Source organism: Polistes fuscatus, unplaced genomic scaffold (genome assembly GCF_010416935.1).
Source record: "Polistes fuscatus isolate 324 unplaced genomic scaffold, CU_Pfus_HIC Scaffold32, whole genome shotgun sequence".
Lineage (NCBI taxonomy): Eukaryota > Metazoa > Arthropoda > Insecta > Hymenoptera > Vespidae > Polistes > Polistes fuscatus.
This window is the reverse complement of record NW_025113110.1, coordinates 111,894-130,902: the sequence shown is the minus strand read 5'-3', so window position 1 is coordinate 130,902 and position 19,009 is coordinate 111,894. Positions and strand designations below refer to the sequence as shown.

The window sequence follows — 19,009 nt, the reverse complement described above, 5'->3', positions numbered from 1 at the left end:
TTTGAAAGTAAAAGTCGAACATTTATACAACCATCTCTGTCACAAACTCTCATATATAATGCGGCAGCGTCGGCTTTCTCAGAGGCATCAGAAAACCCATGTAAAACGATAGTTTCAAAAGCGCCAATCCATCTTGGTATTCTTAACATCGATAGATCTTTCAAAGTCTCTCGGACAGATATCCATCTTTGCCTCAAATCAAATGGCAATTCATCATCCCAACCAAGTTTACGGAGCCAAGTCTCCTGAAACAACCTCTTAAGTATACAGTAATTGGGGAAATGTATCCCAACGGATCGAAAACTCTAGCAGATTCGGATAACAGACCTTCTAGTTATTTTATTTTCGCGAGTGCTACGATAGATGAAAGTGAAAAGTCGTGCTGGCAATTCCAGCTCAGTCCAAGAGTTTTTACAACCAACGATTCCTCATCTTTTATAGGCTTTTCTCCGATCTTATTCTTAGAAGATATGCCCAACAACACTCTCGAATCATTCGACGTCCATTTATCCAAGCTCATACCGGCAGAAGACAAGACGTTAATAAGCTGATTGCGTTTATCGATCAGTACGTTTATATCGTTATCCCCAAAAAAGAAGTCATCCATATACCTCTTTCTAACAATAGCAGCGCCCAATAGATACCTGGACTCCTCATCAGACGCCAATCTATCCATTACTCTCAAAGCCAGAAAAGGCGAACAAGACAAACCATCGGTAACGGTCGTAAGTCGATAAACCTGAATTGGATCATCCGGACTATCTCTCCAAAAAAACCTCTGATAATCACGACAACCAGGATTACCTTGATTTGACGGTACATTTTAACAATGTCCGTAGTGATAACGTATTTAGGAAACGGAATTCTATTAACAAAGTACGCAAATCGGATTGAATATTAGGTCCGGTCAACAAAACATCGTTCAATGACGTACCGTTACTTGATTTCATTGAACCATCGAAAACGATTCGTAATTTTGTCAACTCACCCAGATCACGTTCAACTCCATAATAGGCAAATAAAAATGAGTCTCCACTGATCTCCGTATATTCTCCAAGGGAACTAATTCAATATATTTTTCCTTTCGAAAGACGTCAATTAAAGACTTGTATCTCTGTAACAGCTCTGGATTGGATTTAAATCTTCGCTCCGGAAATACATAAGGATTAAAGGCCAAATCATATGAGTCACCCAATCTCAATCCACCCTTACGCAACGGTAGATCCACGCTATACCTACCATCGGATAAACGCTGAGTAGTACTCATAAAAGCGATTCGCAAATACGATCTTCCTCCTTAACAGGCCGTCAATAGTAGATTCTTCAATCGTCCAGAAACGTTCAAGTAAATCTCCACCCTATCAGATTTAACAGATACTATAGCGCTGTTACATAAAACTGACTCAAAGTTAGCTGCAAATGATCCTCCAGCAACAAGCCAACCAAATTTGCTCTCAATTATCCACAAATGATCGTGAATATGATAATATTTCCCAGTACCTAAAGCAGCAAATAGATGGCTAACACTAAGGACAATATCAACGTTAGATGGAATATCAAAATCTGGATCAGCTAGATCAAACCTTTTTTAATAAATCCACTAGACTTATAATTATTTGATCGATTCGGAAGTGCACCGGTTAGTTTTGACAAAGCGTGCACAAACACCGGCAGCCCATACGAAGAATCTTTCTTAGATTCAATATTGATGTATAACGAACCACGTGACTGAACCACATTAGACGCCCCGATTCCCTCAATTGAAGTATTGCTACGATTTCTTTTTAAGCCCAATTTTTTGATGCAATGTTCCGAAATTAAGGAGTCCTGAGCTCCTGAATCTAACATAACTCTGCAGTCGATTGGCTCATGATTGATATCATAGACTGCTACGATAGCAGTAGGCAGCAAAGATGGAGATGATTTCAAACCCGCAGTAACACTTATCTTTAGAACCTCATCAGATGACACGGGCAACGCTTTATTATTATCCAAGGAGCCAACAGACGATCCAGATGGAGTCGAAAAATTAGCTGATTTGCAAACCGAACTGTTCGTATCAGCTGATGAATGTAAAAGAGTGTGATGCCGCTTATTACACTTATAACACGATTTTGTGGACGAACAGTTTCCCACTTTATGTCCAGAACCTAAGCAATTATAGCATCTAGACTTATTTCTGACCATCTTATCTCTCTCTGAAACAGACATTCGAGAAAATCGATCGCATTGATATATCTTATGATCCGCCGAACATACAAAGCACGTACCTCTAAACATTGACATAGCTCTCGTACTTTTAGTCGATTTTTCTTGAGCAACCCTATTTAATATCGAGATAGAATCGCAACGATCTTTTAGAAACTGAAGCATATGATCAACTGTCGGACAATCATCGTTACACACCTCACGAGCCCATTCCTCTGCGGTCTCTCTATTAAACTTTTGCAAAATTAAATAAACTATCCAAGGATCTCTGGAATTATAATAGTCGCCAAAATTGTTCAGACAATCAACCGTCTCCTGCAATAACCCGTATAATGAGCGAATATTTCCATTTTTGAATCGATAGGAGCGGCCAACAGAGTTTCGATAAGATCATTGGTAATCAAATATGGCTTTTCGTAAAGTCTAACAAGAGCTCCCCAAGCAGAATGATAATTTTCGTTTGTTACTGCAAAATTTTTAACAAATGAAGCCGCCTCACCAGAAACTAATGATAATAAGTGATCTAATTTCTCAGCATCCGACAAACCAGATCTATCTACTTTACTTAAAAATAAGTTTTTGAATCTAGCCCAGTCTCGATAATTGCCAGTAAAAATCGGAATTCTTAAATTGGGCAATTTGCAGCTCTCTTTTCTGTCGTCGGTCGAGATCTTACTTATCTTTCAAACAACTCATTTTGGCGTTCTAAAACAGAAATCAGCGATCTATCCGCTATCTTAGACTGATTAAGAGTCTCTTCAGGATTCCGATTAAGCCTCTTATCTAGATGTTCATTTAAAATCGACTTAGTAGACACGTATCTATCCTCGAACTCATCATATTCCTCCAACTCAGTATCCTCCTCTTTACTTTCAATATAGTACTTAGAAAATTCTCGAAAGGCGCTCTCCAACTGATCCAAATAGTATTGGAGGGAATAAATACTAAGTTCACCAAATTCATCAATTTTCTTTTCGATTTTTAAGATTTTTGACTTCAAAAATGAATACCATAAGTCTTAGACATTGTTATTGATTTAACAATTTTAAGGCAAAAAAAAATTCGATAAAACGACACCCAATTCGTACTACTTCCAAAACAAAGCAAAAAAACGGTAGTTTTGAAAACTGTTATTGATAATACTACTGATTAGATAGTTCCAAAGCCGTCAATAATACAACACAAAGAAAATAGGCTCTAGAACTCTTCGATTTATATTTTCTCCCGTTCAATATTCCGATCTGAATATCAAACGCAAAAAAACTCAAAATGATACTTCCCAACACCAAACAAACCGCTCTGTAGATAATTGCAAGATCCGCAATTCCTCTCGATCAATAGTATACAAACCTCCCGATCTATAATCCGGCTCGAAGGACCAATTTTATGTAGAAATACATCAAATTCACTAGATATTATTAACACAAAGAAAATAATGTTCTTTTTCAAAGGCAACGATTATAATAATTTTTATTGTCAAAGCCACTTAATTTATACATACGAAAAATTTTATTCGTTCGCCTGCAGCGTCACCAAGGGGTTAAACAGCCTATTTCAAAATTAACTAATGTTGTTATCAATTAGAGTTGATTTTAAAATAATCTTAGCTTTAAATTGAATTTTGAACTATTTTTTTTATGTTTGTTGACACGTTTCAACAATTAAATTGAAAATATTTAATAAACTTTATTAAACTTGAACTTATTTATTCAAATTGAATTCATAGTGAGAAAAGGCATAGCATTCTTGCTTTTTTAAAAAAAAGAAATACATTTCTAAAAATATGCTACACCTTTCCTTATGCTTAAAGAGACCTTATTCAATTATATATTTATTTGAATTTGGTCCCTTGGGCCTTAAACAATTATTGCCAAGCCAACATTCTCCCCGGCCGTTACGCGTAAATTCCGGCAACGGAAGAGGGCAAAACTTATTAATGGGTCGTTTCCGAATGGATCCGTCAGAAAGTAAGCTTACTACTCGAACCAGCCCATCACTCCCAGGGTGAGTTTGAGTGACCTTAGCTAGACGCCAACACAATGGTGGAACATTATCTTCTTTGATAAGACCCACATCACCCACTTCGACATTCTTAAACACCTTACGATTTTTGTTTCGGATTTGCAGAGAGCTCAGATATTCGCTAGACCATCTGCTCCAAAAACGCCCAAAAATTTCCTGCATGTGAGCAAATCTTCTGTCCAATCTATCCACATGAGGGGAATCGTGACACTCGGCAACACTCTTCAGAGGACCTCCAATCAAAAAATGACTAGGTGTTATAGGACTAGGATCTCCCGGATCACTTGAAACATATGTAAGGGGTCGACTATTTAAAGATGCTTCCACTTGAGCCAAAGAGTCAAAAATTCTTCAATGGTCAAATTGGAGCTTCCTGCACATTTAATTAGACACCTCTTGCAACTTTTAACTGCAGCCTCCCACAGGCCTCCAAACTCTGGAGCTCTAGCAGGAATGAACTGCCAATCAATGCCTTTTAATGCAAGTTCTTTTTTAATTTCATCATTAAAGAATGGAGATCTCAAAGTTTCAACTGCGGAGTCTAAATAATTTTTAGCACCTACAAAATTCTTTCCGTTATCCGAAGTGATGACAGCTGGGCGACCCCTACGCGAACTAAAACGACAAACAGCTCCCAGGCACGCTTCTGTAGTTAAGTCAGTAACCAGCTCCAAATGCACAGCCTTTGTCACAAAGCAGATGAATAGTGCGATGTAGTATTTCAAAGCCAACTTGCCACGTCCTTTTCTTTGCCTTAGATGGAACGGTCCCGCATAATCTACACCTACTTTAGCAAAAGGTCTACTGACCACAACTCGGTCTGCCGGTAAATCACCCATAAGTTGAGAACAGGGCTTTGGTCGCGATTTATAACAACTCAAACAGCCAAATAGCACTTTAGCAACTGTACTACGTCCTTTCAATATCCAATACCGTTGCCTAACTTTCGACAACACTGACTGAGCACCCAAATGGTTCAAATCTTCATGCTCCTTTCGGATAATTAAAGTGGACAAGTTGCCTGGTGAAAGCACAATTGGGAATTTCGAGTCATAATTAGACTCGCAATTCTTAAGTCTGCCGCCAATTCGAATTAATCCTTTATCATCAAGAAAAGGATTCAACGGTTGAAGTTTGTCACTAGAAGTCAACGTTTTTCCAGTCGATAATCTAGACAGAGAGTCATGAAAATGAAGCATCTGATCTAATAATATGATCCTTCGTAGAGCTTCATCCAATTCCAAAACTGACAAAGGTTTTGATGTAGAGTGCCAGTCCTTTTTTAAAAAACGGAGACACCAAGCAGTTACCCTGATCAAACGACTTAGTTTTGAAAATCTTTCAATGAGAAAACTGTCAGCTCTACTATGATAAGATAACACTGAAATCTTCTTTAGCTCGGGAACCACCATCATATCGTCTGCCATCAGCTTTGGCCATTCTGAAGATGGGTTACAAAGCCAATCTGGTCCGTTCCACCAAAGGGAGTTACGACAAAAGTCACTAGGAAACATGCCTCGAGAGCATAAATCTGCAGGGTTTTGCTTTGTTGTAACATAACCCCATATGGCATTTGGCGCAAGTTCTTGAACTAAAGAAACTCTATTGCCAACGAATTCTTTGAGGTCAGATGAAGACCGCTTGAGCCATGCCAGCACTATTTGGGAGTCCGACCAACAATATACCGCATTCAACGACACAATACCTGAATTTTCAACGAAGTTTACTGCTTGTGCTAGTAAGTGCGCAGCACACAGCTCCAAACGTGGAATTGATAATTTTCGAAGTGGGGCCACTTTTGTACGTGAGTAAAGTAACTTAACCGTGCTCGCTGAAACAAGATAAATTACTGCTCCGTAAGCCTTTTGCGAAGCATCAGAAAATCCATGAAGGATTACCGGATCAGAAAGCTGCAGCCATCTAGGAATACGAACTGTTTCCAAATCGGGCAACTCCTTTCGTATTCTTTCCCAGAGTTTTAAGATTTGAATCGGAATCTCTTCATCCCAACTTAACTTGTGAAGCCAGAGCTCCTGAAACAATTGCTTGATGAAGACTGTCACAGGAGATAACCACCCAAATGGATCAAAGATTCGGGCTGATTCTGATAGCAATTTTCGTTTAGTAGCTATTAGGATCTTGTCTAAGTTGATACGGAACGAGAAACTGTCTTCCAAAGGGATCCAAAATAACCCTAAAGATTTTACCGCAAACTCTTTTTGGGCCATAATTTCAGCAGAATCCACTAAATCAGAGGGATCTAGTCCCGCAAGAATGCGTAAATTATTAGACACCCACTTCTTCAAAGGAAATTGACCTAAATTGAGTAAACTACGTAAGTTGTCTCTAATTTTGAGTAGTTCATCTATTTCTTCGTGTCCAGCATAAATGTCATCTACGTACCTGTTGTTGCGAAGAATGTCGGAAGCAATAGGAAATTCTTTTTGATTCTCATCGGACAATTGTAAAAGACACCGTTCAGCTAGAAATGGAGAACAATACAATCCGAAAGGCAGAGTTGTCATTCTGTACAGCTTTATTGACTTATCATCGTCAGCTTGCCAAATCAACCGCAAATAGTCTCTATCTTCCGGACTCACTGATATTTGACGAAACATCTTTTCTATGTCACATGAGAAAACGAAACGGTGCATCCTAAACCGAAATAAAACTAGACGAATATCATTAAGTAGACATGGGCCGGTCATAAGCTCATCGTTGAGAGAACGGCCGTTGTCTGATTTGAATGATGCATCGAAAACAACGCGTAATTTCTTAGAAGATGCCAATTTTTGCATCACTCCTAAGTGTGGTAAATAGTACAATTGGTTTTGATTTAAATAAACTGTAGAAGTAACGATTTCCATATGACTGTTAGACAAATAACTGTGAATGAAGTCGTAATACTTCTCTTTCAACTGAGAGTCCTTAGCTAAGCGATTCTGCAGCATGAAAAAACGCCGCTTTGCACCTCTGAATGAATCTCCTAAGTTCACCTGATTGTTCTTGAAAGGCAGTTTGATTGAAAAACGTCCATTAGGCAGTCTACTAACGGTCTTAACAAAATGTTCTTCACATCTGTCACATTCCGAGTTCGGAACTCCATCGTTCGGATAGTCATCCACTAACCAAAACTTGCGTAGGGTTTCGTCAAGTGATGAGACAGATTCGACAGTGGCAGAATGTGCTGTCGTAACATCACCACTGCGAGAACCACCTCCAACTACCCAGCCAAACACGGTGTTCATGAGTTTTAAGTTGTCATCCAACTTCACAATTTGATCTGGGCAAATTACATCATAATAATAGAAGGCGCCAAGCAAAATATCAATTTTTCCTGGTCGAAAGAAATATGGGTCTGCCATGTTTTTATCTCGCAACAGGTCAAAGCGTCTTACTACGATGGGTGACACAGGTAGGTCAGGCGTTATTTTTTGTAGCGTCAAAGCTTCCACATTAAGTTGCTTGTCTCTGTTGAAATGAGATATCAGAGTCAGAGATAGTTTGGAACGAGAGACACCTCCTTGGGAACCTCCCATACCGTTAACAATGACTTTAAGTGGCACCGAGGGAAGCTGAAGCTTCTTCGCACACTCTGTCGTAATAAAAGTTGATTCTGATCCGGGGTCTAATAAAACCCGGCAAGATATCGGAATTCCTAAAGCGTTGTACACAAAAACTGTAGCGGTCGCCAAAATACCCTTTGGAGTAAAAGATCCAAGTCCAATGTTGACCTGCGTCGAGCCACAACCTGTTTGATAAGACGAGGCTTCTGAGTTGCTAATAACATTTGCTGATGCTAAAGTAACATGAAGCAACGAGTGATGTTTGGCTTGACAATGGGAACATCTAAATTTGGAAGGGCATTTAGATACCCCGTGACCTTTCCTCAAACAATTAAAACAAAGCATCAAATTGCTAGCAGTCTTTTGGCGTTGATTCAAATCGGAAGCAATGAAATCCGGACACTGATAAATGAAGTGGTTTTTGAAGCAAACTCCACAACCTCCAGAGTTGGTAGAAGAAAAAGCCTTAGTACTCTTCTTTAATGGCTCTTTCTCATTCTTCCCTAATTTGTGCAAATACCGTGATCCGTATGCATCCTTGGAAATACCTCTCCTTTCCAAGAACCTATGAAATCATCTAATGTTCGGTTCGGGTTTGCTGCGACTTGGTCACTCCAACGTTGCTGAGTATCAGGATCGCATTTCTCTTTAAGAAGAAAGATAAGCCATGGGTCTCGTCCAGCGGCTGAGCCCCCAATTGAGTCCAAACTTCCTAGTATTACCTCCGCGTTATCCACTAAGCTCGAAATGCCAGTCCCATTATCCTTTATTCGGGGTAGATTTATGAATTTCTCTATCAAAGATTCAGTAATGATATCAGGTTTCTCATACCTCGCCACCAACTTATCCCAAGCCAAAAGATAATTATTTGCCGCTTGAGGCAAATTGGTCAATATTTTCGCTGCATCTCCTTTCAAGGATGACCTTAAATAATGCAACTTATTAATAGGTTGTAGGAGAGGTGAGTCGTGAATCATAGACCTAAAAGAGTCACGAAAAGATGGCCAATCTGCGTAGTTTCCCGAAAACAAAGGAAGATTCATTTGAGGCAATTGTGCTGAATAATTTGGGAAATATCCCAAAACGTTTGCATTGTCCTGCACTTGCGCAGTTGAAGACAACACAGGTTTCCCAGACCCTAAATTACCTAATTGAGCATTAGATTCAGATGCCGTAGCATGTACATTAGACGTAGGCGTATTAAAATTGTTTAAGACCCTTAAGCATTTACATTTTAAAGAAACAAATTTGTCAAAATACTCAAGATTTGAATCATCATCGGACACGTCGTCTGTTTCTAATTCGTAACGTTGATCAGCAAGTTCCAAATTGTCGAAACCAATGACAATGCGTCTAACCTAACTTGGATTTCTACAGCGTCTGTTTCAGGATTTGCTAATGTATTTTCCAAGACATTACATAGCTGAGTGGCACGCCTTCTCAAGTAGGTACGTTGTTTCTTTGCATTTGTAAGTTCGGACATCGTACAAGTGAATGATAGTAAAAGTTCTATTGAATTGAAAGTAACCAACAGAAGTTCGGTTTGATATAGGTTTCACAGTAGTGAAATTACACGAAATATTAGATATTAAATATTAGTGAATCCAAAAAAATCAGCAGTAGCTCAATTATTGGAGTAGTAACCAACTGTAGTTCGGTTATTCACTAATTATCCGGCTCGAAGGACCACAAATGTTGACACGTTTCAACAATTAAATTGAAAATATTTAAAAAACTTTATTAAACTTGAACTTATTTATTCAAATTCGATTCATAGTGAGAAAAGGCATAGCATTCTTTCTTTTTTTAAAAAAAAGAAATACATTTCTAAAAATATGCTACACCTTTCCTTGTGCTTAAAGAGACCTTATTCAATTATATATTTATTTGAATTTGGTCCCTTGGGCCTTAAACAATTATTGCCAAGCCAACACTTTAATTACGAAAATTTAAACTTTTCTGCATCGTTTGGTTAATTTTTGTTATTCGTTATGACAATTGAGAATGATAAAAATTTTTTGAAAAAAAAATTCGATAACATGTCCTATTTAGCTTTTGTTTATTATAATATTTGTGTAGATTTTGTTATTTAGTCTAAAGAACAAAATTCTATTAGAAAACCTTGGTAGACTGTAAAAATTTAATCACTAAAAACATACTTAAAATTTAATGACTTGTTAGTGAGTTACTTACAGAAATCCACACATTACACATTTAAAATTCCCCTGCATCAAATTCGGAGAATCAGAATGAGAATCATTATAGACATCACATGATCGTTTCATCATTTAGCTCCTTATTTTCAATATGTATTAAATACTGGTTATATTCCGAATAATCGAAACATCCAATTTCATTATTATCTATAACTTTAGAATCATTATGTGATTGGTCTTTGTAAAATTTAACTAATATGTGCTTAAGAACGTTCCATCTTTTTGCTGATTGATAACGACAAGCAGAACATTCAAAATTTGGATCCGAATGAGTTACAAAATGAAAATGAAATTGCGTTACGTTTGATGATTGGAAATCACATTTTGGACATTTGAATACTTGATCATAAATGTTACTTTTAACTTTGCTTTCATCTAAGGCTGTATTTTCTATAGAAAAACTTACATTTTATTACCAAAAACTTTACGTTAAAGTTAAATTTAAACTTTATTGTAACTAAAGTTTTCAGATATAAATATTATCAATATAATACCCCTATGTAGAAATACACCACGAATTCACTAGATATTAAAACACAAGGAAAAATAATGTTCTTTTTCAAAGGCAACGATTATAATAATTTTATTGTTCAAAGCCACTTAATTTATACATAACAAAAAATTTTATTCGTTCGCCTTGCAGCGTCATCAAGGGGTTAAACATACTCCCCCCGTTGAAGCGTCAAGCTTCAAAGATATGAGCACCAAATTCCGCGCGGCCTCTTTTCTTACCCCATTTGCAGTACGTACCTCCACCGCTCGGACTACACCATCGGAACCAGGGACCACCTTTACTACTCTGCCACGTGACCATAAAGTCGGATGGTCATTGTTTTTCTTTAGTAACACGAGATCGCATATTCTCGGTTCCCTGCCTTGCTGGTACCACTTATACTTCTTCAATAAGTCACTATAGTAATCATGTCTCCAAGCTTTCCAAAATGATTCGACAACTGTTCTTATATTTTACATCCTTGAAATTATTTAAATGATTGCTTTTGATATTTTCATTCAAAATTGGCAACTCCACAGCAGGGAACCCGGTCAATAAATTTGGTGTAATGATAGTAAGATCTTCTATGTCATCACTAACTTTTGATATCGGTCTCGAGTTGAGAATTGACTCAATCTCTGACAAAGCGGTACTAATTTCCTCCACAGTGGGAGTCTGATTACTAAATAAGCGATTTAAAAGAAATTTGGTTGATCTGATCGCGGTCTCCCAAAGACCTCCAAAAGTGGAGACTGGACCGGAATGAAGCTCTATTCTATCAAGTTATCAAGCAGATAACGTTTGACTTCCGCATCTTCCACAAGTTGAATGATATCACGCCGCGTCTCTTTGATCAAACTATTACAACCAACAAAGTTTTTTCCATTGTCGCTAATAAGCTTGCCACAACGCCCACGCTTAGCTACAAATCTTTTAAGTGCCATAACCAAAGATTCCGTGCTCAACGAAAATACAAGTTCGAGATGTGTTGCTTTAGTTACCATACACACAATAATCGCAATGTATGATTTCAGCCCAATTTTTCCTCTTCCATGATAAGGACGTACCTCCAACGGACCTGCAAAGTCAATTCCAGAGGTCTCAAACGGCTTAACCAACTCAAATCGGCACTCTGGAAACGAACCCATCTCAGGATTATACGAAGTGCCTCGAAATCTCACACAAACTATACAAGATCTAACTGAGGATCTGATTAAACCTCTGATACCAGGCACATAGAATCTCTGTCTAACAATCGACGTTAATAATTTGACACCAGCATGATGATACTTAGATGAATATGATCTATAAGGATTCTCAAAAAATGGCATTTGGGTTATAATAATAGGATGCCTAAAGGCAAACGCAAATGCTGAATTAGTCAATCTGCCACCCACTCTTAATATACCCTCGCCATTCATAAAAGTGACAAAAAACGAAGTTTGCTGGTAATGCTGACGGATTTCTTCATTTTTGAGCACTTATTTCCTCACCAAACTCCTCTCTATGGACCAATCCAACCAATCTCCATACAGCCGAATCGACTTCTTCAACCGTCAAATCATCGTATTTACGATCAACACTGCGACGGCAGTTATCGATAAATCGCATAACCAAAGCAAATGATCTAGATAATTTAATATGATGAAAATCGAGAAATGTACTCAGAAAAGTTTTTAGATTTGACTACAACGCTTGTCACCAAACGACGTCGCTTTTCTTCAGTAGTAACCAGATCGCTAATGTCCTAAATTGGAAGCTTATCTCGAATCATCCAAGGTGGACCATTCCACCAAAGCTGATTTGATTCCAAATCTGATACCGCAGATCCTCTCATGGCACATCAGCAGGATTCTCCTTTTCTGAAACATAATTCCAACTAATATTCGGGATTAGTTGTAGAATATGGCTACATCTATTCGCCACAAACGTACTCCACGTAGCTGGATGCGACGGAGCCATGCTAGTACGATCTTCGAGTCACAACAACGTAGTATTTGTATTGTAATGACTGAAAAGAGGTTTCACAGAATTTATTATTTTCGCCAATAGATGTGCGCCGCAGAGCTCTAAACGAGCAACAGATAACGATTTCACGGGAGCCAATTTTGTTTTTGAAAGTAAAGTCGAACATTTATACAACCATCTCTGTCACAAACTCTTATATATAATGCGGCAGCGTCGGCTTTCTCAGAGGCATCAGAAAACCCATGTAAAACGATAGTTTCAAAAGCGCCAATCATCTTGGTATTCTTAACATCGATAGATCTTTCAAAGTCTCTCGGACAGATATCCATCTTTGCCTCAAATCAAATGGCAATTCATCATCCCAACCAAGTTTACGGAGCCAAGTCTCCTGAAACAACCTCTTAAGTACTACAGTAATTGGGGAAATGTATCCCAACGGATCGAAAACTCTAGCAGATTCGGATAACAGACCTTCTAGTTATTTTATTTTCGCGAGTGCTACGATAGATGAAAGTGAAAAAGTCGTGCTGGCAATTCCAGCTCAGTCCAAGAGTTTTTACAACCAACGATTCCTCATCTTTTATAGGCTTTTCTCCGATCTTATTCTTAGAAGATATGCCCAACAACACTCTCGAATCATTCGACGTCCATTTATCCAAGCTCATACTGGCAGAAGACAAGACTTAATAAGCTGATTGCGTTTATCGATCAGTACGTTTATATCGTTATCCCCAAAAAAGAAGTCATCCATATACCTCTTTCTAACAATAGCAGCGCCCAATAGATACCTGGACTCCTCATCAGACGCCAATCTATCCATTACTCTCAAAGCCAGAAAAGGCGAACAAGACAAACCATCGGTAACGGTCGTAAGTCGATAAACCTGAATTGGATCATCGGACTATCTCTCCAAAAAAACCTCTTGAAATCACGACAACCAGGATTTACCTTGATTTGACGGTACATTTTAACAATGTCCGTAGTGATAACGTATTTAGGAAAACGGAATTCTATTAACAAAGTACGCAAATCGGATTGAATATTAGGTCCGGTCAACAAAACATCGTTCAATGACGTACCGTTACTTGATTTCATTGAACCATCGAAAACGATTCGTAATTTTGTCAACTCACCCAGATCACGTTCAACTCCATAATAGGCAAATAAAAATGAGTCTCCACTGATCTCCGTATATTCTCCAAGGGAACTAATTCAATATATTTTTCCTTTCGAAAGACGTCAATTAAAGACTTGTATCTCTGTAACAGCTCTGGATTGGATTTAAATCTTCGCTCCGGAAATACATAAGGATTAAAGGCCAAATCATATGAGTCACCCAATCTCAATCCACCCTTACGCAACGGTAGATCCACGCTATACTACCATCGGATAAACGCTGAGTAGTACTCATAAAAAGCGATTCGCAAATACGATCTTCCTCCTTAACAGGCCGCTCAATAGTAGATTCTTCAATCGTCCAGAAACGTTCAAGTAAATCTCCACCCTATCAGATTTAACAGATACTATAGCGCTGTTACATAAAACTGACTCAAAGTTAGCTGCAAATGATCCTCCAGCAACAAGCCAACCAAATTTGCTCTCAATTATCCACAAATGATCGTGAATATGATAATATTTCCCAGTACCTAAAGCAGCAAATAGATGGCTAACACTAAGGACAATATCAACGTTAGATGGAATATCAAAATCTGGATCAGCTAGATCAAACCTTTTTTAATAAATCCACTAGACTTATAATTATTTGATCGATTCGGAAGTGCACCGGTTAGTTTTGACAAAGCGTGCACAAACACCGGCAGCCCATACGAAGAATCTTTCTTAGATTCAATATTGATGTATAACGAACCACGTGACTGAACCACATTAGACGCCCCGATTCCCTCAATTGAAGTATTGCTACGATTTCTTTTTAAGCCCAATTTTTTGATGCAATGTTCCGAAATTAAGGAGTCCTGAGCTCCTGAATCTAACATAACTCTGCAGTCGATTGGCTCATGATTGATATCATAGACTGCTACGATAGCAGTAGGCAGCAAAGATGGAGATGATTTCAAACCCGCAGTAGCACTTATCTTTAGAACCTCATCAGATGACACGGGCAACGCTTTATTATTATCCAAGGAGCCAACAGACGATCCAGATGGAGTCGAAAAATTAGCTGATTTGCAAACCGAGCTGTTCGTATCAGCTGATGAATGTAAAAGAGTGTGATGCCGCTTATTACACTTATAACACGATTTTGTGGACGAACAGTTTCCCACTTTATGTCCAGAACCTAAGCAATTATAGCATCTAGACTTATTTCTGACCATCTTATCTCTCTCTGAAACAGACATTCGAGAAAATCGATCGCATTGATATATTTTATGATCCGCCGAACATACAAAGCACGTACCTCTAAACATTGACATAGCTCTCGTACTTTTAGTCGATTTTTCTTGAGCAACCCTATTTAATATCGAGATAGAATCGCAACGATCTTTTAGAAACTGAAGCATATGATCAACTGTCGGACAATCATCGTTACACACCTCACGAGCCCATTCCTCTGCGGTCTCTCTATTAAACTTTTGCAAAATTAAATAAACTATCCAAGGATCTCTGGAATTATAATAGTCGCCAAAATTGTTCAGACAATCAACCGTCTCCTGTAATAACCCGTATAATGAGCGAATATTTCCATTTTTGAATCGATAGGAGCGGCCCAACAGAGTTTCGATAAGATCATTGGTAATCAAATATGGCTTTTCGTAAAGTCTAACAAGAGCTCCCCAAGCAGAATGATAATTTTCGTTTGTTACTGCAAAATTTTTAACAATGAAGCCGCCTCACCAGAAACTAATGATAATAAGTGATCTAATTTCTCAGCATCCGACAAACCAGATCTATCTACTTTACTTAAAAATAAGTTTTTGAATCTAGCCCAGTCTCGATAATTGCCAGTAAAAATCGGAATTCTTAAATTGGGCAATTTGCAGCTCTCTTTTCTGTCGTCGGTCGAGATCTTACTTATCTTCTCAAACAATCATTTTGGCGTTCTAAAACAGAAATCAGCGATCTATCCGCTATCTTAGACTGATTAAGAGTCTCTTCAGGATTCCGATTAAGCCTCTTATCTAGATGTTCATTTAAAATCGACTTAGTAGACACGTATCTATCCTCGAACTCATCATATTCCTCCAACTCAGTATCCTCCTCTTTACTTTCAATATAGTACTTAGAAAATTCTCGAAAGGCGCTCTCCAACTGATCCAAATAGTATTGGAGGGAATAAATACTAAGTTCACCAAATTCATCAATTTTTGCTTTCGATTTTTAAGATTTTTGACTTCAAAAAATGAATACCATAAGTCTTAGACATTGTTATTGATTAACAATTTTAAAGCAAAAAAAATTCGATAAAACGACACCCAATTCGTACTACTTCCAAAACAAAGCAAAAAAACGGTAGTTTTGAAAACTGTTATTGATAATACTACTGATTAGATAGTTCCAAAGCCGTCAATAATACAACACAAAGAAAATAGGCTCTAGAACTCTTCGATTTTATTTTCTCCCATTCAATTCCGATCTGAATATCAAACGCAAAAAAACTCAAAATGATACTTCCCAACACCAAACAAACCGCTCTGTAGATAATTGCAAGATCCGCAATTTCCTCTCGATCAATAGTATACAAACCTCCCGATCTATTATCCGGCTCGAAGGACCAATTTTATGTAGAAATACACAAAGAATTCACTAGATAGTTAAAACACAAAGAAAATAATGTTCTTTTTCAAAGGCAACGATTATAATAATTTTATTGTTCAAAGCCACTTAATTTTACATAACAAAAAATTTTATTTGTTCGCCTTGCAGCGTTATCAAGGGGTTAAACACCTATAAACACTAAAAGATCTGTAATTTAAATAATTCTAGACTATGTAGAAAAAATACGTTTGTAAGCCTTAAAAAAAAACAAATTTAATACGTGTTCGTAAGACGTTCAAGAGAATTATAGTTAATAGACTATAATATAATGAAAGACAAATTTATAAACACAGTTTAGTTTTTTAAATTGTACTCTTTGTTTTTAATTTGTATTTTTCAATCATTTAGAGCAAAAATTAGTAAATTATTGTATGGTAAACATTGCCCTCTTCCTTAACTGTAAGGATGTATTTTAATTGTTATTATTATTATGTGTTACGTTTCTTAGAATCGAATTTAAATATTGTGTTAAGTTTTGAAATCAGTAACTTATACTTAAAGAATTTTAAAAAAAATTGATAAAACTAATATTGATTACAATTCTTGTTGAGTGATTGGGAATCCAAGTGTATATATACTTGGATTCCCCCATAAGAAAAAGAAGTGTCGCTTTCCAAAAACCCATCACTTTATATATAAGAAATATATAATAAAAAATATCAAATAAATTTCCGAAATTTTAGTACCCTTTACAAAAAGGTTAAAAATTTCGGAATCACAAAAGGACATAATAAAAAAAAAGGTAAAAAAATAAATAAAATGAAAATAAAAATATTTAAGGGAAAATAAAAATAAAAAAATAAAAAAATAAGTAAATTTTTTAACAAAAGATTTTTTAAAAAAGGGATATCTTGTAACCCCTTAAGTGAGTTATATGACAATTGTTAATCGTTTATTCTAAAATAAACCCTCATCAGTACCATAATTGTGTTTGAATTTTGTACCAATTTTAACTTTTGCACTTAAAATACATCACACAAATTTTTCATAAGATGTTACGAACGAGTCTTTTTTAACATTCAAAAGACATTCGGAAGACATTCCTGTGTTAATAAAGAATAATAATGTGTAACGTTTTTTTTTTTTTTTTTGATTAAAAATATTAATTTCGATTGCCAAATTTCAATATTTCATTATCGAAGAGAAAAATATTAGAAATCATTACGAGAAATGAGATTAACAAACCCTCGTATTATATTCATAATTAAGTAGAATAGTTTCAACATCTGGCTCAATTTCCATTTCTTCCAACTTCATTGACAAGTTAACTATTATTCCATTTCTTCCAATATGTTACCAGTATATGAACTATTTTTACGTGATACTTCATTTCTGAGTGCCATAGTCTTGAAATCGCAAAAATCACATTTTCTTTCCACATAATGCGATAAACTTTCATTATCAGTAACGGCTCCATCATATCAATACGTTCATTATCAACGTTTTTAGAATAAATAGCCCCGAAATCGTAAAAATCACAATCTTTTTTTAATTCATCATATTATTTCACAAATAATTATTTATTTTCTAGTTTTCACTAAATAAGCATTATTTGATTTTTATTTTTTTTTTTAAAACTATAATAACTTAAAATAATATTTATATTAATTTAAATATAAAAAACTAATTTATTAACACTATTATAATCTAACTTAAATGGGCACCGATGCACTCTTTAAATTCCTCATTTATATTTTTTAGTTTTTTCTTTATTTTTTATTATTTTATTTTTTAGATTTCATTTTTTACTTCATTTTATTTCGAAATTTTTACTCTTTTGTAAAGGGTACACTAAAATTTCGAAATTCTCTATTTTTATTTATTTTTTTTTATTAATTCGAAAAGTATCAGTTTCTTCTTTATTGTTTTTTTTAAACTTTTTGTAATTACACCACTTTCCGAAAGGGTAGTAAAGTATCCCTTCGGAAAGCAATACTTTTTTTCTCTCTTTGGGGACATTCAAGTATATACACTTAGATTCCCAATTATTTTGACATGATTATTATTCATCATTAGACATTATTATTATCACGATTACAGTTTCGGTAGCACAATTTACTTTTAATTGTAAGAAACTTTCTTATCAAATCCAAAAACTTAACAAAACTTATAATTGATAAAAAAATTAGATAGAAAGGAAACTCATCTGGTTTCCCATAGAAGGAAAATACATATATGGTGTGATTTAAGATAGGAGTGATTATTATTTCGTATTCGAAAAATTGTTTTATTTCAATAAGTTTTATTACAATATATTAGATATAGTTTTCTAAGATAAATATGAAATTGGACTGCAATTTTAATTGATAAACACCATTTTGGCTGAGTCGTTTTTAAAAATAATTAATGGTACAAATTATTGATAATTTTATATAAATTATTTACATTTGAATTATAATTAAAAATGATTTTAAAATATATTACAAGAATTTGTGTAATAATTTTGGACAGACTGTATGAGACTCCGAAAAAAATTTTTTATATAATCTTATTATAAAATTAAAAATTTCGTGTATTTTCGATATTATAATTATATGTAACCTTTAACTCAAAATCTAAACAAAAGTCTCTTTACATTTTTTAAAAATTTTAAAGAAACAAAAATAAAGTTTGATTAATGAATATACTCATTAAGAATTAAGCGAAGCTAAATAAAAATCACCGATAATATAGTTTCAATATTACGGTAACGCATGGTTTCAAAACAGAAAATGATAAGTTCGAAATTTCTTCTTATTTGGAGTCAGTTTTTATGGAAACTT

The 19,009-nt window shown here is 35.8% G+C and overlaps 2 protein-coding genes across 2 annotated transcripts; both read right to left on the bottom strand.

Annotated features, from left to right (window-relative positions):
* Positions 1 to 1,297: 1,297 nt before the first annotated feature.
* LOC122520377 lies at positions 1,298 to 9,279 on the bottom strand. The gene is made up of 9 exons (XM_043640467.1): positions 9,155 to 9,279; positions 8,345 to 9,014; positions 4,558 to 8,198; positions 4,195 to 4,513; positions 2,898 to 3,202; positions 2,518 to 2,772; positions 2,271 to 2,476; positions 1,667 to 2,150; positions 1,298 to 1,583 (listed from the first exon to the last, which is right to left on the bottom strand). The coding sequence occupies exons 1-9, from the start codon at positions 9,277 to 9,279 to the stop codon at positions 1,298 to 1,300; spliced, it is 6,291 nt and encodes a 2,096-aa protein (XP_043496402.1).
* Positions 9,280 to 11,275: 1,996 nt separating this feature from the next.
* LOC122520376 lies at positions 11,276 to 11,926 on the bottom strand. The gene has a single exon (XM_043640466.1). The coding sequence runs from the start codon at positions 11,924 to 11,926 to the stop codon at positions 11,276 to 11,278; it is 651 nt and encodes a 216-aa protein (XP_043496401.1).
* Between the last annotated feature and the right edge of the window lie 7,083 nt (positions 11,927 to 19,009).